Source organism: Gymnoscopelus microlampas (genome assembly GCF_963454915.1).
Source record: "Gymnoscopelus microlampas genome assembly, chromosome: 2".
Classification (NCBI taxonomy): Eukaryota; Metazoa; Chordata; class Actinopteri; order Myctophiformes; family Myctophidae; genus Gymnoscopelus; species Gymnoscopelus microlampas.
Window position 1 is genome coordinate 11,843,606 of NC_139939.1, and position 26,477 is coordinate 11,870,082.

A 26,477-nucleotide genomic window follows, 5' to 3' on the forward strand; every position below is an offset into this window, starting at 1 on the left:
TAGAGTCTGTAAAGTCATTCTACTTCTCCTGCTGTTCCTTCATCCTTCAGAGGCAGAAAGACAACGCTGGTAAGTAAACACAAAACTGAATACATGAACTGAACAAAATACATGTTAACCCTTTAAGACCGGGAATGCATACTGTGTATTTTTAGATTTTTAGCTATAACCATTGTTTTATACTTTTGACTATTCAAAAATAGTAGATCTATAAGCTAGGAGCTTGTAGATCTACTATATATATTTTTTTTTTTTTAATCATGAAAATTTGTGCAAATCTTTGAATATATATATTTTTAAAGGCAACATTTTTAACTCAAATCTTTGCTTCTGGGGGATTCTACAAATGTCTTCTAAATCCTAACATAAAATATATGTTGCTATATATGTCAGTGGTTAAGTCACTTTTTCATGTCAACGACCCCCGAAAGATATACAAGCTCATAGCGTGGCACTCGGTGCCGCGCTATGAGCTTGTATGTCTGCATTTTTTTGAATAGCCAAATGAATCTAAAGTGACACAGATGCGTCCCCAGATTAAATGTGTTAATAGACAAACATGTTATTCATTCGACTATTAACACTCATCTCTTTAACTCTTTGAGTTAAAGGGATATTTCACTTTAAAAAATGTTTGGGTCATTTTATCGCCCCCCACACCATTTTAAGTTGCCTGGTTCTGGTGACTCATCCTGCTCTCCTAATACGTGTTTTTTCAATTACTTTTTTATATAATACTAAAAAATAGACATATAAAAGGTTTCCACCAGACAGCAACAACATACTATATATACAGTGTGAATATAATTATATGGGGTGCTGATGGCCTAGCGGTGCATACAGTACCACATATAGGATCTAATGTCACCTGACAGCAAGTCACAGACTTGATTCCCAAATCCCACGGCCTTTGTGCAAGTCACTCCCTGTCTATCTCTCTCTCCCTGTTTCCTGTCTCTCTCTCTCACTGTGTCCTGTCTCTCTCTCTCACTGTGTCCTGTCTGTCTCTACTCTATTATCCAAAATAAAGGTAGAAAAGCCCCAAAATATAATATTTATTTTTGCTTGCATAAAGTTCAGGGTTGAATTTCAGTCCCAGTATATTATTACATCACACATAAACATGTCCTGATGCTATCAGTTGTTTTATGAAGCATAAATGTGATTAGCTGACTGACAAACTGCAGGTTGATCTACAATGCACCTTTTCTCTGTTCTCCTGAGGGAGAGAGATCCTTATACTTGTTGTCTATGATCTGTTTCAGTGACCTCTCATCATGTTCAGATGACCTCTCATATCCTTCAGTGAGTGGCACAGAGACACTACGTTGGTACAGTAAGTAAAAACAAACCTTTTAATAGGCAGACATCTATGATCAATAATAGGAGGAGGAACATTGGGAACATTATTTTATACTTTCCATTTAAACTGTCACATCCACGTGCGTGCGTGCGTGGGTGCGTGCGTGCGTGCGTGCGTGCATAAGACAGAGAGAGGGAGAGAGAGAGAGGAGGGAGAGTGCTGTTTTAAAATCTGTTTTATATTACTGTATGTTGATGTAAATGCATGTATATTCATGTAATTGAATGTTTTTTATGCAATGTGTTTTGTAAAGTGTTTTCATGTGAACCCCAGTGAGTCTAATGCTGCCTACAGCTAACTCATAAATGTAGGATACAAATCCAAAACTCATCAGAGCTCTTTGAGTTAAATAGGCAAGGGATAATGCATGGGGAGGCAGTCATTATTGAAATTTAAAGCCCGACAGGGCGATTAACCACCGAGGCGCAGCTACTACTATAATTCTAGTAACCTCACGGTGGTGGTGGTGGTGGTGACTTGGTTGGGTGGACTCTACATCAAACTGCGCATGCGTCGTTGCCAGGTTTCGCGAGAGAAACAAGCAGCAAGGTCTATGAAAACGAGGCCAAACCAAACGAACCCTATACCACCAACATTGCACCTACAGCGCTTACAGTACGCCGACATGGCAACACGAGACCCCGCCCACTCTCTGCCTACAATTCTTTCTGTGGACAGTAAACACACCAGACGGACCCGGGGCGGGCGAGTAACATGCCTACGCCATTCTCCGTGCTGATATATATATATATATATATATATATATATATATATATATATATACGCCCGTGGGGAGGGCTGACCGCGGGTCGGGGGGGGGGACGCGCAACGGGACGCGCGCGGGGGAGAAACCGCGCGACAGGACGTGCATTAACCCCGACTTTGCTACTACTTTCGTATGCGCCCTTCACCGGGTATGGTCTAGTATCATATAATTATGGGAAAAAAACGATGTGTCATTAGTAGGCCTATACATGCATATTTTAATGACATTTCACTAGTTTGTCACTAGTGAAATGTCATTAAAAGCATGTATAGGCCTACTAATGACCCTACTGGTGCTGTATGTGAAAGTCTTTTAATCTAAATCATAATCTGTGTGTGTGTGTGTGTGTGTGTGTGTGTGTGTGTGTGTGTGTGTGTGTGTGTGTGTGTGTGTGTGTGTGTGTGTGTGTGTGTGTGTGTGTGTGTGTGTGTGTGTGTGTGTGTGTGTGTGTGTGTCACCATCATGTTATGATAGTGACTCAAGTAGAGAGACAAAGAGATGCTTAAAGCTGTCAACAGTTGATCATGTGTCCATTATGTCCATTATGGCCTGCAGCTTAAAGGAGATTAAATATAGTTATCTACTGTATGATCTCTTCTTACTTGTTACTTTTAGTTGGAGGTTTCTCAAATTAAATTCTCTCACACATAATGAGACATTGTCATCTCTTATAGGATAAAATTTGGCCCAACACTCCCCGCTGACATGTGGCCCGTAGGAGCACGTACAATGACCGATATCACCCTCCTCCCCGCCCGGCTTCCCTCCCCCAAACACGGGCCAATTGTGTTCGTGTAGACGCTGGACAAAGCCGGATGCACCATGGTGGAACCTCTGTGGTGGTGGGCAGTGACTTTACCACTGCACCACCCGAGTGCCCTGGTTATAGCCTCCTTTTCAAATAAACAAATAAAATCCAGCCTGAGCCCGGCCTTAATTAGCCCGTGGTGTTAGAGCCCGGCCCAGCCCCAGCCCAACAAGGGTCAGCACTTTATCACCCCAAGTCCTACCTGAGTCCAGCATCAAATTGATGTTGTTATCTTTGGCATGCTGCGCTCAACTCTGATGTTTGCTCACTGGCTTTGTCTGATACATGCAAACACAGAAAGAACACACGTCATCTTCATCTTGAAATGTGTGTGTATTGTTGTTAATGTGTGCTAGGACAACTTGACAACTTTACTCACAAGTGCCCTTTCCTTTGAAAGTGTCTGTGACGTATTCTAACTCATCATTATACAACGTGTTTTGACTGTTCAATACACAACTTTATAACCGGGGCCGGCACATTTCGACTGTCGACAACTCATAACTCTATATGTGACAACGTAGCAGTGTGTGTGTGTGTGTGTGTGTGTGTGTGTGTGTGTGTGTGTGTGTGTGTGTGTGTGTGTGTGCGTTGGGGGGGGGGGGGGGGGGGGGTGTACTGTTTATGAACTTAATGCCCTAATGTGTTGTTTGGCAATTTTTGCTCCATTTAGAATGCAGAGTTTAGAGAGACAGGAAACAGACAGAGAGAGGCAGGACGTTCAGGAAGATTCCACGTCAGGCTGAACCAGTTTAGATTTTGGCTGTGATTAAAAAACAAACGAAAATAAACAAACAAAAATACATCTAAATGATAAATATGCAGGACAAGACAATACTGTATACGATACGGAGTGGTGGGCTGGAAAGTGTTATTCTAAAAGGCATAATAATGGTAGAGCTCAACAATAGAAACTCTGTGTCTGTGTGTCTGCTGACTGTAAGGAAAGTCATCAAAGTATTGTATCTGTTACACTGCATTCCATTAAATCCTGCCTCTCATTAACCACATTATGTATCTGTTGTCATGCTGAAGGTTATGAACCCTTTGTTTCATAAGCATATCTCATGCATGGGATCACAGTAACGTGCCAACATCTCATCAACAAAATTCCTGTTAAAGCTTCCTTGCCAAACTAAAAACTAGTTTAGTTGGTAGATCTTGATCTCCTCTCCTAACACGTGGAATCATGTGTACATAGTCAGTGCATCATTGCTGTCGTGCAAAAACCTTTTATGTTGAAACCCTGACCCATAAATGAATAACCTTCATCATACAAGAGTGTCACACAAAAGTAGTGAAAATAGCAGATATACAAGCTCACATTTCTTTCCCACTATTTTTTGTTGTTGTATATAATAATACAAAATGGACATACAAGGTTTCCACCAGACATCAACAACATACTACATACGGTGTGAATATAATTATATGGGGTGCCGATGGCCTAGCGGTGCATACAGTACAACATATAGGATCTATTCTAATGTCACCTGACAGCAAGTCACAGGCTCGATTCCCAAGCCCAACGGCCTTTGCTCAACCGGGTCCGTTTGGGTTAGATTGTAATTTCAGACCCGTCTCAAGCATTTTCATGTCAAGGACCCCCAAATTGACATGCATTTGGCTGCAGACCCCCACCTGAAAATATATTCTGCCAGGGAAAATGTTTAAAGATTTATCAAAATGTCTCGAAAATAGCCTATCTACAAGCTCAAAATGGCCAGTAATGGGACGTGTTGTGAGCTTGTAGATCGGCTATTTTCAAACAAAGTATAAAATAGGGTTAAAGTGATTAAACTGTTCTTCGTTTGCTGTGGACCCCCTGAAACTCCCTGAAGGACCCCTGGGGGTCCCCAGACCACACTTTGAGAACCACTGCTCTAAAGATATGATAAAAATATTATTGTAATTTAAATCCTATATTATACTGAGGTATATTTAAAACCACCGACTTTACAGGTTTTAATGCACTATACTAATTGCCAACAACGCCATATTGTAAAGTTAGTTTGATGTTCCAGAGATGTGAATGAATGGTGAAGAATGGATGAGACATCACTCCAATAGTGAGGTTCGTTGCTTCGGATTTATTTCATGGAACAGACAGAGTACAAACATCTTTCCTGGGGAGCCTCAGCTCCCCTAAGCGCGGCCCTCCGGCCTCTGACACACTCTAAGTTAGTTACATTTCAGTCAGTCCTTTATAGCAGTGGTCACCTTTGAGATCTAAGAGAAGGTACATGTGGGTGTGTCAGCCCTGTATGGTGAACCCCCACCTCCCCTGGCTCTTCCACATTTGCAACTGTAAAGAGCCAGGAAAGGAGAGGTGCCAGCCTTGATGACAAATGGGTAGACGCACTGTCTCCATGCTAAGTGTACCCCACACCCAACCAGGCTAACAAATGGTAATACACTCCTCTGTCTGTACTGGCCAAAGTGACTTGTAAAGTTAAGTAATAATTCTAACATATGACTTAAATGTGTATCTTAAGTTAAGAAATATACAGCAATACAACTGTAGAATTGAAGAAACTTCGAGAATTAATTATTTTTAAACAAATATGTCACACTTAAGAACTAAAAGGCCAGCCTAAGAGTGCTCATCAGTGTGTGTAGATTCTGTTCTTATACCTGAGAAAAGATCACAGCTAAGAAAACATTGGAGAATACCAAAATCTTCTTAAAAACGTCTTAAGTGGGTTTAAGAAGAAATTTCCTCTTAAGTACCGTTGCTGAATGAGGCCCATTGCTCTCCGTCCATTGCATAAACGTGTGCGGACAACTCGCTTGCTTTTGACATCAGGGCATCTCTCTCTCTCGCTCTCGCTCTCTCGCTCTCGCGCTCTCTCTCTCTCTCTCGCTCTCTCTCTCGCTCTCTCTCTCTCGCTCTCTCTCACACACACTCTCAGACAAACACACCGCATGCAGTACAATTTTCATAGACCTGGCTGCTTATTTCTCTCGCAAACACGTTTGGCAACGCTGCCTGCATGTAACTAATGCTGCGCCAACAGATCTGATCTACAAGCAGAGGGCGCGTCAGGCAGCGACTATTTTCTGTTTGCAGATCAGATATTTAGCGCAGGAGTAGAGCATGAGCACATTTGTGGAACATACCGATGTGTTCACTTGTTGCGCTGACAGGGAGGAGGAGAGGAGACGCTTTTGTCAGCAACGTGGACAGCTGATAGAAGGAGACGCTTTACGCTCAGGAAATAATGTGAATATTATTATTATGAATAATAATAATATTGGTTTGTCAAGAGAGATCCATGTGTTTTGGACAATGGAGTCACTTAATTAGACAGTGGCTTCAGTGGTTTATATAGGCTATCCATGTTTCCCTCAAGAGTTTAATGTAACGCTACAGATCGCGCTGTTTTATAGGCTTCTTTTTATAAAGATTTTACATACAGAATCTGCAGTTACCATTACAAGTTAGCCTATTTTATAATGTTTCTGCCTGCCTACAACAACATATGTGAGCTCGCTGACTCAGCAGAGTGCAATTGAAATGTTAATAGCTATTTAAAAGACAATGGAATCCCCACTGTGTGGGGGAGAAGGTGTCAGCTCATCTGGAGCACAGAGGGGAGACAGTGGCCTATAGAATAGCTGAAAAAAACAGCCTTTTTGACCTGAAAGTCAGGCAGCGTATGGGATGGTGAAACCCCAGTCATAAGAGTGTTAATGAGCATGTTACTTTACGAGTCACCAAAGTTAGCCTATTCAAACACATTTTAATATTTGTTTACGTTATAATGAAGAAAATATATAGGCTATATTTTGATTTTTTTTTCTAAATAAGATAAGCCACAGACACATTTGTTCGTGTACGGACATGTTGATGACCTCTGCCTGTTAACACTTACATGACTGGGGTTTCACCATCCCATACACTGCCTGATTTGGGGATCAAAAAGACCGTTTTTCCAGCTATTCTATTGGTCACTGTGGGGGCGGGGGTGCGGTGGGGTAGAGAAAAAAAATCTCGCCTGCCCTAAATGTAATTTCTGGGAACGCCACTGCTATGAAAATGTTACTGCATGCGTTGTCCCCTGAGAAAACAGTGAGGCATGAAGCAGTCGTGTGTATTTCTGTCTGTCTCCTATATGTCATCATGAGTTGTGAATGTGGGGATCGCATTTTTAGCTGCTTATTTTAAAAAAGCAAACATTTCAGTCCTTTTTATTATTATTTATGTTTTTTTGACGAGGACAATACAAAAACAATGAGTCAAGTTATAAAAACATGAAACCATTACATTGTGTATGGGGTTCATAGCCGAGCCTAATTTGCAACCCCAGTCCCTGGTTAGACCTTTCTATAAATATTTACCTAATAATAAAAAAAATCATTGCATGACATGCATGAAGCTCTTATCTAAACAAGTACGAAAATATATTTATATCTGCAAAGTAACTAGTAACTAAAGTTTTCAAATAATTGTAGTGAAGTAAAAGTACAAGATTTGCCTCTGAGATGTAGTGGAGTAGAAACCATTATACCATTATAATGTAATTATATATATAATTATAATAATAATAATAATAGAAGGACGTGAAAAACAAGCCCAAAGTCGCTTATAATAAGCAGACATGGCAACATAGACAGAGCGCTGGCTGTAGACAGAGTGCTGGCTGCGCGGTCTGCGGGGGGTCTCGAGGTGTCAACTGCTCTTTCCTGGGGGAGAGAGGGTGATTGCGGTCAAATGAGCCGAAATATAACGACTGGGATGGTATATATGGGGCTGATTTCATATTTGTAATACGTTTCAGAAGAAAAAAAAAACAGAGATGATTTGAATCAAATATTTAGGAAAAGTCATGAAAGGGGAATTTCCTCGGAGCTTCATGAGAGAAGATAATCCACTTTAAATTCTCAAAATCGTCCAGATTGACTGGCTAGTCACGCGAGCGTTAATGAGTGAATTCATGCTGAAATGAAACGTGACGTACACGTGCACTATGTTGTGCAGTATGCAATATATTAAGAATGTATTTGTCTCATCAGCAGGAACAGGAGGAGCAGTGGTACATCCCCGGAGGTTGTGGGTTCTACGTCCTCCCGGTGGGGGCTCCTCAGCTGGCAGGTGAGTCAGTAGGTTACTGCAGTGACAACACAGAGATGTGTGTGGAGAGAAATCAGTTAGCATAACGATTAAATTGGGGAGAAAAAGGGGTAAAAAAACAACAACAACAATAGTAGAGGCCCTAGGAGGGGTCCACGCGCACCCTCTTATTTGTTTTTCTAGTTTTGATTTTTGGCATCCATAGGACCTCTAATATAGGGATTTTGATGATCCCAAGAAAAAAAGTGGTCCAAAGTGTGTTTTTTTCAATGTTTTATTACCCCTATGAGACCTGCAGGTTTGCTGGCTGAAACGCCGGCGAGACTGTCTTTTGGAGACTGTGGCATGCTCAAATTTAGACGTAGCCCAAAGATAGAGATACCATTTGATTCTAGACAACCTCAGGTTTCCACTGGGACCAACCTTGTCATGCTACCTTGTCGGTAAGGGGGCTAAATACCTAATGATTCAAAGTTAGACAACATTTTGTCGAGGGAAAAACGGCCATCACTATTTTCCAAATGGCCCCCTGAGCTGTCACCTTGATATAAGTGAATTGAAATGGGTTACCTGTATACCTACAAGCCTCCGTACAGAAATGCCACATTTATGCCAATCCCATGCAGTTTTGGGCAAGAATCATGCACTTTATTGAATGCAGTACAAATATGTAATTTCCGCCTAAAAAGGAGACCACTTACTACTGTATCTATACTGTAACTGTATGAGACCACTGTACTGTATCTATAGCTGTATGAGACCACTGCACTGTATCTATAACTGCATGAGACCACTGTCTGCATCTAGAGACCACAGTACTGTATCTAGACCACTGTACTGCATCTATAGCTGCATGAGACCACTGTACTGCATCTATAGCTGCATGAGACCACTGTACTGTATCTATGGCTGTATGAGACCACTGTCTGCATCTAGAGACCACGGTACTGTATATAGAGACCACGGTACTGTATCTCTTGCTATATGAGACCACTGCATCTATAGCTGCATGAGATCATGTACTCCATCTTGACCACTGTACTGCATCTATAGATCACTGTACTGCATCTATATACCACTGTACAGTATATATAGACCACTGCACTGTATCTATAGCTGTATGAGACCACTGTACTACATCTATAGACTACCTACTGTATCTATATAATGCTGTACTGTATCTATAGAATGCTGTACTGTATCTATAGCCCACTCTATTGCATCTGTAGACCACTCTAGTGCACCTGTAGACCACTCTAGTGCCACTCTAGCCCACTCTAGGGCACCTGTAGACCACTCTATTGCATCTGTAGACCACTGTAGTGCATCTGTAGACCACTGTAGTGCATCTGTAGACCACTCTAGTGCCTCTAGCCCACTCTAGTGCATCTGTAGACCACTCTATTGCATCTCTAGCCCACGCTAGTGCATCTATAGCCCACTCTAGTGCATCTGTAGACCACTCTATTGCATCTGTAGACCATTCTAGTGCATCTATAGACCACTCTAGTACCTCTCTAGCCCAATCTAGTGCACCTGTAGACCACTCTTTTGCATCTGTAGACCACTGTAGTGCATCTCTAGACCACTCTAGTGCCTCTAGCCCACTCTAGTGCATCTGTAGACCACTCTATTGCATCTCTAGCCCACGCTAGTGCATCTATAGCCCACTCTAGTGCATCTGTAGACCACTCTAGTGCATCTGTAGACCATTCTAGTGCATCTATAGACCACTCTAGTACCTCTCTAGCCCAATCTAGTGCACCTGTAGACCACTCTTTTGCATCTGTAGACCACTCTAGTGCATCTGTAGACCACTCTTTTGCATCTGTAGACCACTGTAGTGCCTCTCTAGCCCACTCTAGTGCATCTATAGACCACTGGCGTGATCTGTAGACCACTCTAGTGCATCTGTAGACCACTGGTGTGATCTGTAGACCACTCTAGTGCATCTGTAGACACATCTGTAGACCACTGTAGTGCATCTGTGGACCCCCCCCCATTGAGTTGTGTTGAGATGCAGTATAGTGGTCTATAGAGATACAGTACAGTGGTCAATGTATGTGGTCTATAGATGGAGTACATTAATCTATATATGCAGTACAGCGGTTTAGGAGCAGTACAGTGGTCTCTAGATGCAGACAGTGGTCTCATGCAGCTATAGATACAGTGCAGTGGTCTCATACAGCTATAGATACAGTACAGTGGTCTCATACAGCTATAGATACAGTAAAGTGGTCTCCTTTTTTACAATAGGTAGAAATTACATATTTGTACGACATGCAATAAACTGCATGATTCTTGCCCAAAACTGCATGAGATTGGCATAAATGTGGCATTTATGTACAGGGGAGGCTTGTATGTATACAGGTAACCCATTTCAATTCACTTATATCGAGGTGACAGCTCAGGGGACCATTTGGAAAATAGTGATGGCCGTTTTTCCCTCAACAAAATGTTGTCTAACTTTGAATCATTAGGTATTTATCCCCCTTACCGATAAGGTAGCATGACGAGGTTGGTCCCATTGGAAACCTGAGGTTGTCTAGAATCAAATGATATCTCTATCTTTGGGCTACGTCTAAATTTGAGCGTACCACAGTCTCCGAAAGACAGTCTCGCCGGCGTTTCAGCCAGCAATCCTGCAGGTCTCATAGGGGTAATAAAACATTGAAAAAAACACACTCTGGACCACTTTTTTTCTTGGGATCATCAAAATCCCTATATTAGAGGTCCTATGGATGCCAAAAATCAAAACTAGAAAAAAAGAATAAGAGGGTGCGCGTGGACCCCTCCTAGGGCCTCTACTACAACAACATGTATAACACCCAGGGGTCATCACCATGGCAGCTTGTTATGGACATTTTCATCAATATTTATTTTTTGCCACGGACATGCAAAATAATAATTTTACCAAAAACACATTGGCCTAGCCCTAAATGTATACTAATGGACCCCTAATGTGTCATAGGGTCTATTCCAATGTGCTGCACATTTTAAAACAATAGTAGGCCTATGTCTGCATTAACTACTGAGACACTTAACCACCAAAAAGAAACAATGGATAAATGAACTTGACATTGAAAACAGTAGTAGTTTAGTTTCTAACAAATGCACAATCAACACTTCACATGCAAGGTTGCAGATTTACAAGTGATACATTTACAAATACACAAATATTTATACAAATCAGAACAGTTTTATTTAAATGCCAGCTTACAAGTCTTCAGCTTCAGGGTGTGGGAAGCAGACTCTTTTGTAATCTCAGTGGTGATTTGATTTGATTTCATTGCAACCCACAAGGTCAAAAAGACAATTAAGGATAAACAACATGCAGTATTGTCATAGACTTATTTACACTGTGGTCCCCTAGATAGTGTTCTAGAAATGTGTTGGATGTTTGCCAGGAGTTTGTTGATTTCCACATGTATTAAAGTTGAAGCTGGTCTGTTCCAAATGCTTTAACCACAGAAAGTGTAACCAGAGTGTTCACCTCTGATCAAAGTTAGGTGCCTTCGCATACGGCTATTGTGACACTGCATTCAATAAAAGCCCTGTCATGCCCTTCATGAATCACTCATCATGTACTGGTATGTGGGGCATACCTTAGAGTAGATTTTCTCATCAACATAGAAACCTGTTCACCTGAATGGAAAACACAATTATTGAAGGTACCGTGCGGAACAAAAAAATAGCATCGCTGGTGGAACTTGATATCCTCCTGTCCTCATAACTCTGTCCTTTGACAAGCCAATCCCTATAAACCTGACAACCCAATGTTAGTGCATGCCATTATAAGCAAAACATAAATTGAGTCAACAACAGAGTCACATACTGTACAAAAGCAGAAATCAAGATACATGGATATAACATTCTTGACTATCACTGACATTGACAATGAACCTGCTTTTACTACAGATATATATGACTTAGACAACAATGAGATAAGAGTGGTAGAGAATACTGATCAAAAGTGAGTAACACAAAAAAAGAAAAAAAGGAGATAACAATGAGAGACATTAAAGAAGTCTCATCAGTACACAGTGCAAAAGGTATTATATATCATATGGCTATTATAGAGAGTGCTGGCTTTTCAAAGGACAGGGTCACTTGAGGGCAGAAGGCTATCAAAACAAGTTCTACCAGCTACACCTCTACCAGTAATAATTACATGTTAAATGCTTCTCACGGAAACGTCAGGATAAAATGCCAATGGAACACCAGTTTTATTTTCTTTTTCTCAGGTTTTGCTTTTGTTTTTGTCTTTTTTTTTTTTTTCTCTCGCCTTTTCCTCTTTTTGCCCTCTTTTCTGTACTTTTTAATACCATGTAATTTACTTTCTTGTGAGGGTTGGGAGGGGGGGTTTGTGTTTGTCTTGTGCGTTTGTTTTTTTTTCACAGAAAATTAGAAGAGTTCTGTCATTGTTTATCCTCCTGTAAAACTGACTTCTTCAATAAAAATTATGTGGAAATAATGATTTATGACCAGGGGTGCACATAACTGGTGCACCCCTGTGCCGTGCATGCTGCGCGGCACATCAGACGAAGTGAAGTGCTTTTGTGCACTGACAGCTGGGACAGGAATTTACTTCCTGAAGCCACACACTATATATATATATATATATATTAAAAAAAAAATATATTATTATTATATTTTAAACTGAATTTGGAATTTCCTTGAATTACCTACATGACGTGTATATATTTCTTACTTTTAATGAATATATTATTGAGCTGTCATGAACGCATCAAGAATGCAGAACTAACTGACTTTATGTGGTGTTACAAAATGTCTTTTCTTTTCCCCAACAAACCAACAGTTGAATTCATGGTTCCTGTGAGTCCAGCTGTGTGACATCATGGCTGGCTCAGATATAAGGTGGCCCCTGGCCAGGTTCAAGCAACTTGATCTACGTGGTGAGTGCAGTCAAACATTACCTCATCAAAGTTAACTTTCAATGAATATCAATGTGTAGTTCTATTTGGTGGAAACAAAGCGTCCAATTTGAAAGAATAATGTACTCAAGGCATTACAGTTCAATGGAAGTCTTACGTGTTAAGAAGTTGTTCAGAGATAGGGGAAGAACCACTACATGTCAGGAATCAATCTGTATCTTTATTTAGGAACTTCATCACAGATAGAGAGACCTTCAGCATCTGGACAAGATGTATGTGTGTGTGTGTGTGTGTGTGTGTGTGTGTGTGTGTGTGTGTGTGTGTGTGTGTGTGTGTGTGTGTGTGTGTATATATATATATATATATATATATATATATATATATATATATATATATATATATATATATATATATATATATATATATATATATATATATATATATATATATATATATATATATATATATATAAAATCTTTTACTATGTACAGATTTAAATTCTATTCTAATTCAATTAATTATTTTATTTCAGGTGATGATGACAATCAGAGCAGATATTGCCTCAGGATGGTACTGGTAGGGAAGACAGGCAATGGAAAAGGTGCCTCAGGAAACACTATTCTGGGTCAGAAGATGTTTCCATACAAATCCGCACAATCATCTGTCACCAAGCGTTGCCAAAAAGAACATGGTGAGGTAGATGGCCGTTCTGTTGTTGTAGTCGACACACCTGGTTTGTTTGATACAAGTCTGTCCCAGGAAGAGGTTAATCAGGAGAGGATAAACTGCATCAGTCTGCTGGCCCCGGGGCCTCATGTGTTCCTGTTGGTGATTAAAATCGTCCGACTCACATCAGAGGATAAAGATTCATTGAAGCTGATCCAGGAAGCATTCGGAAAAAAAATCAAGAATTTTACCATCATTCTTTTCACAAGAGGAGACGCATTAGAGCACGAGGGTCTGTCCATTGAGGACTACATCAAAGAGTGTGATGATCCATTTAAGAAGCTGATTGATGACTGTGGAGGAAGGTACCACGTCTTCAACAACTATGATGAAAACAACCGTACACAAGTCAGTGATCTGCTGACGAAGGTTGAGAAGATGGTGAAGGAGAATGGAGGAGGATGCTACACCGCAGAGATGTTCCAGGTTAGTAATTAATAATTGCTTTAAGATGTATAATTGCCTTAATTTGTGTTTTTAACTTGTATTTGCATACAGCAGCCACTTATTAGTCCCAGTCATCCACAGTGTTCTGGCAGGTGTTGCCAAGTTTCTTGCAATTGCAGGCTTCAATGCACAATACATTTTGAGGGCTTAGCTTCCATTTTTTAGCTTGACACACAGCAGATTTGGATTCAGCACACCTTAATACCCCTATAAAACACTTGTGTCATAAATGAACACAATTTGCCTTCAGCACTTTAAATAAGCACATTTTCTGAAATCCTGCCTAGTCTACGGGGGGGTGTGTGTGTGTGTGTGTGTGTGTGTGTGTGGGGGGGGGGGGGGGGGGTGATCTACTGCCTTGCTACAGCTGTAATCAGAGACAGGACAAGCACATCTTTAGTTACCACCTATAACTGTACATTCTTAACCCATTGTTTTCTTACATTGTTTTTATTATGTTTTGACACTTGCTTTGGCAATGCAAACGTATGTTTTCTCATGCCAATAGCGCCTCTCAATTGAAAAATTGTTTGTTTGTTTATTTATTTTGGCTTGGGTGGAGGGGCCAACATATTTGAACAATGAATAATGTTGCCAATGTTTTAGGCAATTTTGTCCATTTATGGAAAGAAAAGTCTGTTGCTTACAACATGTGACATTGGTTACCTCGTAGAGTACTGGTTAATGTCAATGACAACAGTACATTTTCATCTCCGCTCACCGAATTGAATTCCTTGGCTTGACGTCAGTAGAAATGAGTATTTGTACACTCTGAGAGTTAAATGAGCACTGAGCATGTTACAGTATAGATTGGGGTCCCAGAGATTTAAATCAATCATATCAAATGGGGGTCCATGGTTTAATGTATATCCAACTGGGGGTCCTTGAAATGCACAACGTTGAGAATCACTGAGTAAGAGTAATAAGTAAGAGTAAATGATGATTATCACACGTTAACCTATAATATCATTGATTTAAAGGTTCGTATTAAAGAACTGGAGGAAAAGATGGAAAAGAAGCTGAGTGATTCTAACCAGAAGATCAAAGAGCAGCAGGTATTTTTATTTTCCATAAAGTCATTAATAAAAAGTAATAATAAATTATGTTTTTTTTATGTTTATCTACTTCACTGGTTCCTAACGTTGGGTCTGGGGACCACCAGGGTTACAAATTAACCCTTACAGCTCTGTAAATCTGAGAGTGTACAAATGGAACCAAATGGACCGTTATGGGTCCATTTGGTTCCATTTGTACACTCTCAGATTTACATAAACACTGAGCATTTTACAGTGTAGATTGGGGTCCCAGGGATTTAATAAATCATATGAAATGGGGGTCCATGGTCTAATGTATATCCAACTGGGGGTCCTTGAAATGCACAACGTTGAAAATCACTGAGTAAGAGTAATAAGTAAGAGTAAATGATGATTATCACACATTAACCTATAATATCATTGATTTAAAGGCTCGTACTAAAGAACTGGAGGAACCTGCTTTGGCTCAGCTGGTGAAGACACTCGGTCAAGAGATGAAGAATGTGAGTGATGTTGAGCTGAAGATGATCCAGAAATATGCAGTGGATGTGACTCTGGACCCTGATACAGCATGTCCCTGGCTCATCCTGTCTGAGGATAGAAAACAAGTGAGTGATGGAGACATAAGGAAGAATCTCCCAGACAACACAGAGAGATTCTCTACAGTTGTCTGTGTCTTAGGAAAACAAAGCTTCTCCTCAGGAAGGTTTTACTATGAGGTTCAGGTTAAAGGGAAGACTGGGTGGGCTCTAGGAGTGGTCAGAGAGTCCATCAACAGGAAGGGACAGATCACAGCAAACCCCAACAATGGTTTCTGGATTATAGTGTTGAGGAATAGAAATGAGTACGGTGCTGCTGCTGACCCTCCTGTCCTCCTCCCTGTAAGAGAGGTCCAGAAAGTGGGAGTGTTTGTGGATTATGAGGAGGGTCTGGTCTCCTTTTATGATGTGGAGGCCAGAGTTCATCTCTACTCTTTCACTGGCTGCACCTTCACTGAGAAACTCTATCCATTCTTCAGTCCCTGGCCTAATGATGATGGTACAAACTCTGCTCCTCTGATCATCTCTCCTGTCAGTATGGCCTACATTTGATATCATAATTATTTGTATTTTATTTCATTGTTGGCTAATGTTGATATTGTATAATTATGATTTTATTTGTTATTAGTTTAATTTTTGTTTAGTTTTTGTCACCACTCACCACAGATCATATCAGTAACATCATACACATATTGTATAAACATACACTTGCTTCCTAACATACACATATACACAACATAAACACCACACACAAAAAGGCACAACAAACAAACAGACAAACTATCACATCAATAAAAACACAACAAACAAACAGTCAAACATCACACAGGGAGAAGAGTAGGATATGAGACGCCTGTCCAATGACTGTGTGTGTGTGTGTGTGTGTGTGTGTGTGTGTGTGTGTGTGTGTGTGTGTGTGTGTGTGTGTGTGTGTGTGTGTGTGTGTGTGCGCGCGCATGTGTTTGTGCACGTGCATAAGCATGAAGTAAGTTGTATGTATGTCCAAAACCGTTCCTTTTTTATAAAAACAATGTATATACAAAAATAGTAAAAATATTCAATGTAAATATCATCACATGACGGATGTCATATTGTATTCAACATAAAAGTGGGCGTAGCTTAAAGGATGGAAACAAGCATAACCTGTAACTGTACCTTCATCTAATAATGATGTTAATAAAGGATTAAATCAATCAATGTGATGTATTTGTAGTGTATTTACTATAGACTATATTCAACATTAATACTAGAAAAAGTGCTCCTCGGAGCACAGGTCTCCGCCAGGTCGGGTAGGCTATTGTGGCCTCCTGGTGGCGCTATAATAGGCCAACGTGAAAAGGGTGCCATTTCTTCTTAGGCCTTGCACGACAATCAGACTGACTGCATTCATGATTTGAGGCATTTTGTTAAAAACATGTGTTTCGCTAAATTAGACCTGTTGGTGGCGCTATAACAGGCCAATGTTAAAAGGGTGGCATTTGTTCCTCAACATAGTGTGAATGTGCGTGCAAAGTTTGAGAGCAATTGGACGGTGCGTTCATGATTTGTGGAATTTTGTTCAAAACAAGCCAATAATGCAAACTTTAGATGTCAATCTTAGCCAATCAGTATGGAATATAAAAAATCAAACACATCCATCGTGATCACATGACTATAGAGATCATGTGTACCGATTTGCGTGAAATTTGGATAAAATTGGAAGGAGTAGTATAAAAAATGTGTTTTACATAAGTCGGCCTCCTGGTGGCGCTATAAAAGGCAGATGTGAAAAATGCAGGGCAAAGGTTTTTCCTTGACCTATAGGGAGTGTGCATACAAAGTTTTACACAGATCGGTGCAATTATAGGTAAAAACACGAATCGGCCTGTTATAGCGCCACCATGAGGCTGATTTGAATATTTTCAAATGGTAGTTCTTCCTCGGCCTAATGGGAATGTGCATGCAAAATTTCACGGAAATTGCATGCTGTGTTCATGATTTGAGGCATTTTGTTCAAAACGGAGCACTCCTGCAAACTTTGGAAGACATTTTTAGCCAATCAGGATGGAATATTAGAAATCTGAAAGACCCGTTTCGTTTAATGACAATAGAGATACTGTGTACCGATTTGCGGGATTTTGGGACAAAATCTGTAGGAGTACTGTCAAAAAATGTGTTTTGCACAAATTGGCCTCCTGGTGGCGCTATAACAGGCCCCTATGAAAATTTTGGGGCAGAGGTTCTGCTCTGGTATCCAGGGAATGTGTGTGCACAGTTTGGCTGCGAGCAAGCCAACGGTGCCGGAGATTAGCTGTACACAGACAGATCGAATGACACACGGACACACGGACGGACGGACGGACGGACAAGGGGTAAAACATACTCTCTCGCCATGCCTTTCGGCCTGGCGGAGACAATAATGCTACTATACTATCACATTCTGTCAGAAGTTCTCTGTATTCCTCATTGGGCGGTAGTGGTGGGGGGGGGCGCATCAGGTGAAAGCCGGTATTACACTCGATGTAAACAGGATGTAAACGAGGAAAATAAATGACTTTAAGGCAGAGATGGGATTAAAACACATCTATTGAAAAATACACGTTCTGAATATAGAGTTAACACCGTGGTTACAGGATCAGCACTGTATGGTGTTTGTCAGTGGTGGAAAAAGTACTCCAATGTTTTACTTAAGTAAAAGAGTTACTAGTTACTTTGCAGATATAAATTATTATATTATAAAACATGCATTAACCACTTTAGCCCTATTTTATACCTACAGTAGGCTATTTGAAAATAGCAGATCTACAAGCTCACAACGTGTCGCATCGCGACACGTTGTGAGCTTGTAGATCTTGTAAATATTTTAGTACTTTTACTTTTGTTACTTCAAGTACATTTTGATGTACACTTTTCTACTTTTACTCAAGTAAATTCTGAATTCTGGACTTTTACAGAGTATTTCTATATTGCAGTATTGGTACTTTTACTTCAGTAAAGAATTTGAGTACTTTTTACACCACTGCTTGCATGATTCATCACATCACATCACAGTTTGGAAACCAATCCTGGGCTTTAAAAAAATATATTATACCTTTTAAGTATAATATCCTTCATATTATGTTACAGTTAGCTTTGCACAGAAAAATCCGGTAAAAATACTTTTTACTTTTACTCTTCAAGTACATTTCAGAGCCTGTACTTTTTTACGTTTATTCGAGTAATTATTTGAATGAGTACTTCTACCTTTACCAAAGTCGTCTTTTACACAAGTAATTGTACTTCTACTCATTACATTACAGTCATTTCTCCATTACATTACAGTCATTTAGCAGACGCTTTTATCCAAAGCGACTTACAATAAGTGTATTCAACATAGGTAGGGAACGAAAACTACTAATCACCAGAAGTTTTAAAGGGTCTACACCATGAATTTTAACTTTTTCTTCATTTTTGTGTGTTTTTGGTCTCCCACACCTCTCTTCTGTTCCAACAAATACCCGACTTCGAGCATGCAGGCTTTCATAGGCTATCTGTGGTTTTCATGTAAATTGGTCTGAAAACAGTCCGTCAGATTTGTTCCCCCACCCTACGTCACGTCTGGGAACAATTCCTCCCGTTTTTCAGTTCTAACCAAAAAAAAAAAATCCCAAAAAAAAACTTTACTTTTTCCGCACAGAACCAGGACATGACATGCATACAAACTGTCTCAATAGCGCCCCGTGCCAAACAGGACAATGTGGTATTGCAGGTGAAAGTGCTTTATAAGCCAGAGAGAAGTTAGTTGGAATGAGTATATCTGAGGCTTGATTTAGGCTCAAACCTTTTGAAAAACGTTTGAGGGACATAAACAATATGATATCAAATATTATTATTATTTTTTAAATTCATGGTGTAGCTCCTTTAAGTGCATTTCCTGCAAAAACAAGCAACCAAGAGTATACCTAGCGCTAAGGTAAAAGTGCAATATATCAGCTACCTACTTTCTTAAACAGATGAGACAAAAATGGCAAAATCAAATGAGCACGAGCTAAAACAAATATGTATCGACTAAACAAGATCCAATAAAACAATACAAAAATAAAACAAGAGTTCGTACAACTAGTTAACAACAAGTAGGCCAGGTAAAGAGGAAGGGTAGTGTTTCCTGAAGAGGTGGGTTTTCAGCCTGCGGCGCAAGATGGGCAGTGACTCTGCTGTCCTGACATCAGTGGGAAGTTCATTCCACCACTGTGGGGCCAGAACAGAAAAAAAGTCGTGACCGTGTCGATCGACCAGAAGGACCGTTGAGTGGCGAGGGAATCAGTCGTCTCGAGGTGGCAGACCGGAGTGGTCGGGCAGGGGTGTGGGCATTGACCAAAACCCGGAGGTAAGAAGGAGCTGTTCCTTTCAATGCCCTTTAGGCTAGCACCAGGGTTTTAAACTGAATGCGAGCTGCTACGGGGAGCCAGTGCAGAGAACGGAGAAGGATAGTTGTGTGGGAGACATGGGGCGGTTGAACACCAGACGAGCCGCAGCTTTCTGAACAAGCTCCAGAGGTCTGATGGCTGATGCCGGAGCACCAGCAAGGAGGGAGTTGCAGTAGTCCAGGCGGGAGATGACAAGAGCCTGGATGAGCACCTGGGCTGTTTTCTCCGTGAGGAAGGGGCGAATCCTCCTGATGTTGTAGAGGAGGAATCTGCAGGACCGTGTCATGATGCGATGTTAGCCGAGAACGACAGTTGATCGTCCAGGGTCACACCCAGATTCTTCGCAGTCCGAGTTGACGTCACCACAGCGTTCTCAATGGTGATGGCCATGTCTCGGTGAGGACAGCCCTTCCCCGGGATGAACATCAGCTCGGTCTTGTCCAGGTTGAGCTTCAGGTGGTTCGTCGACATCCACTCTGAGATGTCAGCCAGACAAGCAGCAATGCGTGCCTCCACTTGTGTGTCAGAGGGGGGGAATGAGAGGATCACCTGGGTGTCATCGGCATAGCAGTGGTAGGAAAAGCCATGGGAGTGGATGACAGCACCAAGAGATGTAGTGTAAAGAGAGAAAAGAAGAGGACCCAGAACCGAGCCTTGGGGAACCCCAGTAGTGAGCCTGTGTGGTTCTGACACAGACCCTCTCAGCATCACCTGGTAGGAGCGACCCGTCAGGTAGGATGCAAACTCGAGTACATACTCGAGTACAGAATGTCAGTACTTTTCCCATCTCTGCTAATTGCTGATAATAAACAAGAAAGGAAAAAAAAATGTAATGGCAGCCTTTATTCACTATTACAATGTACCTACAATGTAGGCATTTAGCAGACGATCTTACAGAGTGACTTACAGTAAATAAGGTAAACACATACATAGAACACAGAGAGTGCAGTGTCTCAGTTAACTAGCATCAGTCTAAAGCAGGATATTAACCCATTCAATCCAGGAACACATCTGTGTCATTTTAGATTTATCTGGCTATAAAAATAGAAAATAAAAGATCTATTTTTGATGAAAAAAAATGTAAGCGAACATTTGTAACTCAAATATTCATATTATGTTACAGTTAGCTTTGCACAGAAAAATCCGGTAAAAATACTTTTTACTTTTACTCTTCAAGTACATTTCAGAGCCTGTACTTTTTTACGTTTATTCGAGTAATTATTTGAATGAGTACTTCTACCTTTACCAAAGTCGTCTTTTACACAAGTAATTGTACTTCTACTCATTACATTACAGTCATTTCTCCATTACATTACAGTCATTTAGCAGACGCTTTTATCCAAAGCGACTTACAATAAGTGTATTCAACATAGGTAGGGAACGAAAACTACTAATCACCAGAAGTTTTAAAGGGTCTACACCATGAATTTTAACTTTTTCTTCATTTTTGTGTGTTTTTGGTCTCCCACACCTCTCTTCTGTTCCAACAAATACCCGACTTCGAGCATGCAGGCTTTCATAGGCTATCTGTGGTTTTCATGTAAATTGGTCTGAAAACAGTCCGTCAGATTTGTTCCCCCACCCTACGTCACGTCTGGGAACAATTCCTCCCGTTTTTCAGTTCTAACCAAAAAAAAAAAATCCCAAAAAAAAACTTTACTTTTTCCGCACAGAACCAGGACATGACATGCATACAAACTGTCTCAATAGCGCCCCGTGCCAAACAGGACAATGTGGTATTGCAGGTGAAAGTGCTTTATAAGCCAGAGAGAAGTTAGTTGGAATGAGTATATCTGAGGCTTGATTTAGGCTCAAACCTTTTGAAAAACGTTTGAGGGACATAAACAATATGATATCAAATATTATTATTATTTTTTAAATTCATGGTGTAGCTCCTTTAAGTGCATTTCCTGCAAAAACAAGCAACCAAGAGTATACCTAGCGCTAAGGTAAAAGTGCAATATATCAGCTACCTACTTTCTTAAACAGATGAGACAAAAATGGCAAAATCAAATGAGCACGAGCTAAAACAAATATGTATCGACTAAACAAGATCCAATAAAACAATACAAAAATAAAACAAGAGTTCGTACAACTAGTTAACAACAAGTAGGCCAGGTAAAGAGGAAGGGTAGTGTTTCCTGAAGAGGTGGGTTTTCAGCCTGCGGCGCAAGATGGGCAGTGACTCTGCTGTCCTGACATCAGTGGGAAGTTCATTCCACCACTGTGGGGCCAGAACAGAAAAAAAGTCGTGACCGTGTCGATCGACCAGAAGGACCGTTGAGTGGCGAGGGAATCAGTCGTCTCGAGGTGGCAGACCGGAGTGGTCGGGCAGGGGTGTGGGCATTGACCAAAACCCGGAGGTAAGAAGGAGCTGTTCCTTTCAATGCCCTTTAGGCTAGCACCAGGGTTTTAAACTGAATGCGAGCTGCTACGGGGAGCCAGTGCAGAGAACGGAGAAGGATAGTTGTGTGGGAGACATGGGGCGGTTGAACACCAGACGAGCCGCAGCTTTCTGAACAAGCTCCAGAGGTCTGATGGCTGATGCCGGAGCACCAGCAAGGAGGGAGTTGCAGTAGTCCAGGCGGGAGATGACAAGAGCCTGGATGAGCACCTGGGCTGTTTTCTCCGTGAGGAAGGGGCGAATCCTCCTGATGTTGTAGAGGAGGAATCTGCAGGACCGTGTCATGATGCGATGTTAGCCGAGAACGACAGTTGATCGTCCAGGGTCACACCCAGATTCTTCGCAGTCCGAGTTGACGTCACCACAGCGTTCTCAATGGTGATGGCCATGTCTCGGTGAGGACAGCCCTTCCCCGGGATGAACATCAGCTCGGTCTTGTCCAGGTTGAGCTTCAGGTGGTTCGTCGACATCCACTCTGAGATGTCAGCCAGACAAGCAGCAATGCGTGCCTCCACTTGTGTGTCAGAGGGGGGGAATGAGAGGATCACCTGGGTGTCATCGGCATAGCAGTGGTAGGAAAAGCCATGGGAGTGGATGACAGCACCAAGAGATGTAGTGTAAAGAGAGAAAAGAAGAGGACCCAGAACCGAGCCTTGGGGAACCCCAGTAGTGAGCCTGTGTGGTTCTGACACAGACCCTCTCAGCATCACCTGGTAGGAGCGACCCGTCAGGTAGGATGCAAACTCGAGTACATACTCGAGTACAGAATGTCAGTACTTTTCCCATCTCTGCTAATTGCTGATAATAAACAAGAAAGGAAAAAAAAATGTAATGGCAGCCTTTATTCACTATTACAATGTACCTACAATGTAGGCATTTAGCAGACGATCTTACAGAGTGACTTACAGTAAATAAGGTAAACACATACATAGAACACAGAGAGTGCAGTGTCTCAGTTAACTAGCATCAGTCTAAAGCAGGATATTAACCCATTCAATCCAGGAACACATCTGTGTCATTTTAGATTTATCTGGCTATAAAAATAGAAAATAAAAGATCTATTTTTGATGAAAAAAAATGTAAGCGAACATTTGTAACTCAAATATTTGCTTCATGGGGGGGGGGGTCCCTGGAACAACACATTTTGATATGGGAGTCCGCAGCCAAATACATATCTAAAAATGTTTAGTAAATCCTAACAGTATGTTGCTATATCAGTGGTGCTCCAACTTTTCCATGTCAAGGACCACCAAAATGATATAATAATAATAATAATGATAATGATAAGGGTAATGATAATAACAATAAGGGTAATAATAAGGGTAATAATAATAATAATAATAATAATAAATATAGCTGCAAGCAGCGATAATACGGGGCCAGGTAATGAAGAGAGAAAAAAGAAAGAAGCAATGATAAGTAATATGCACAATAAGCCATTGAAACATAGAATACTGAACTTGAGAGAAAGAAGACCATGCAATTAACATAAGGATTTTAAACCCTCACTAACCCTAACCTCAGTAAAACAACACCTAAGCCTGTCCTCAAGACACACTATGTGTTATCCGAATAATGCCAAATCATGATCACCTCAATACATTGTCGTGGACAGGGATCGAACCAGCAACCTACGGACTCCAAGACTGCCTTTCTTCTCATTGAGCTAGATATATGGCCTCCCTGATAGTGTCTGTTGATATTTATAAGTATTTCCGTTCATTTTGAACCAGGCCTCTGTGTCCCGAACTACTCTAGATCACTGGTTCACAAACCATTTACCAATAAAGGGATGTTTTTGTCTCCTCAGAACGAAAACTAGTGAAAGTAGCTGATCTACAAGTTCACAAAACGTTGCTATCTGAAAAGTTGTGAGGTTGTAGATCGGCTATTTTCAAAATGAAGTATATCATACATTAAAAGAGAGACAAAACTATAAGTAATATGCACAATATGCCATAGAAGACTGAGCTTAAGGTCATGTTTCTGCAATTCCACCTCTCACCGAGAGAGAGAGAGAGGGAATAGATTGAAGAGAGATGGAAGCAGATTGGATTGATTGGACATCTCAACCTATTGCCATTAACAGGAATCGAACCCTCAACCTTCGGATTGACAGGCTGCAACACTACCTATAGTGCTATAGCTTTGTCCAGGCTGATGTTGTCAGTTGAAGATAAAAGTGAACCAGTGAAATCAGCCGATCTACAAGCTCAGAAACACGTTACTATCTGAAAAGTTTTGAGATTGTAGATCGGCTATTTTCAGAATGAAGTATGTCATACATTGCAAAAACATACCCTCTCAAATAAGCATTTCATGTTATCTTTATCAATTGCACATGTGTTCATTGATACGGTCTTGTTGTTTGCAATGCACTTTAAATGAAGTCTGCACCAAGTGAGGCTTGAACCGGCTACCTTGATGTTGTGAGACATTCACTTAAGCGGGAAGCCATTGGACCAACAGACCTGATCTAGTGAAAACGGAGGTCAGACAGATGATACCATTTCACTCAAATAGCTGAAAAATCCTGGGTTTAAATGTTTTTCAAACTGCTCAAAATTGCGGACAATCTAAGGGCGGAGCTTACTGGTAAAAGTGATACATGTGTTCCTCATGAGTCAAGGCACATGTGTAAGCAGGTTTAATGGCTGTCGGCCAAACGAGGCATGACTTTTGCCTGTTTAAAGTTTGCATTTTCAAAAAATTGCTATAGCGCCCCCCTTTGACCAATTTGAGTAAGATTGGTTTCAGTGATTGGAATGACCTTGTACATTACTGCAAATTTTCAAAGAAATGTGAGTCTGCATGTATGTGTTAGGGGCAGATGAATAATTGTCATAAAACTGCAATATTCATTGGCTCATTAAAGCTTCATTTTGTCACTTAGAAAAAAAACGCTTGCACCGTTTGGTCAGCATAGGTCCAAAGTTCAAGTGTAAAACGTTTCGTGCAGATTGCTCAAAAATCCCAGGAGGAGATAGATTTTAACAGCTTTTCATGTAATTCAAAATGGTGAGAGATCTAAAGGTCAGAGGTCAAAAGTCAGAGTGTGAAAGTTGTTCATCATGAGGAGACGCATGTGTGTATTGAAGTTTTATGGCTGTAGGTCAAACAGGGCATGAGTTGTACCTGTTCAAAGTTGGCATTTTCAACTGAGTGCTATAGCGCCACGTTTTGACGAAAGATTTTGAATTTATTTCTTGATAGTTTTTCATGACCATCTGTCATATGGCAGAGTTTCATAAAAAGCGTCTGCACGGTTCAGCCAGAACTGGCAAAAACGGCAGAAGAAGAAGAAGAAATGGAATAATGCCAATAACAAAACGGAGACATGCTGGAAGCCTGTCCCCGTAATAATAATAGATGGCTACACTACACACCGCACCTTTGACCATAGATAGCCTACCCCAGGGGTTCTTTTTCAGGTTGAGACCTCAAAGATAATTTGGGTGTTTCCCTGGGACCCAAACTAAAAGTCTGGACATGCCTCTGCTCTCATCACCGGGCTTCCGAGCTAAGAGAGAGTTTGTCCCCAGCGTCCGAACGTTCCGAAAATAGTTGAAGACATTCATTCATTCTTCTGTTCTCACAAAAGAATGAATGAATGAATGTAGCCAGAGGGGCCAGAAAATGACCTCTTGATTAATCGGATGAAGAGGATGAATCTGATGGCGAACGGGGGACACCTACGTCCCGTCGCAGCAGTAGCTTCATGGCCGGTAGCAGCATGTAGGAAATGTCCTCACAGGTCATCCACCGCTGGACGTTGGCAGGGGGAGGTGAAAAGGCTGCTCGACTCGAAAGACTTTAGCGTACTCTCACATCACACAGGTATATGTATGGTACTCCATACATGGAGCTATCCGACATATCTAACTAACCTATCTAAGTCTGACATCACAAACTCCATATTTTGGCGTGGTTGATTCAATCTCTTAGGCGAGTATGCCCTGAATGTTCGCAACAGCAGCCCCATGGGTTTCCAGTGGAAAAACGTAAAAAAAAAAAAAGAACGTTTCCTGCTGTTAAA

At 41.0% G+C, this 26,477-nt stretch overlaps 1 protein-coding gene across 2 annotated transcripts; it reads left to right on the forward strand.

Annotated features, from left to right (window-relative positions):
- The first annotated feature begins 58 nt into the window (after window positions 1–58).
- LOC311062958 (GTPase IMAP family member 7-like) lies at window positions 59–16,416 on the forward strand. Of its 2 annotated transcripts, XM_084082179.1 has the most exons (8): window positions 59–69; window positions 1,266–1,336; window positions 7,954–8,032; window positions 12,831–12,927; window positions 13,439–14,058; window positions 15,060–15,134; window positions 15,545–16,252; window positions 16,297–16,416. In XM_084082179.1, the coding sequence occupies exons 4-7, from the start codon at window positions 12,870–12,872 to the stop codon at window positions 16,202–16,204; spliced, it is 1,413 nt and encodes a 470-aa protein (XP_083938305.1). In that variant the 5' UTR covers window positions 59–69; window positions 1,266–1,336; window positions 7,954–8,032; window positions 12,831–12,869; the 3' UTR covers window positions 16,205–16,252; window positions 16,297–16,416. The 2 variants fall into 2 exon arrangements, with proteins under 2 accessions (XP_083938305.1, XP_083938304.1); XM_084082178.1 differs by having other exon boundaries at window positions 15,545–16,416.
- The last annotated feature ends 10,061 nt before the right edge of the window (window positions 16,417–26,477 follow it).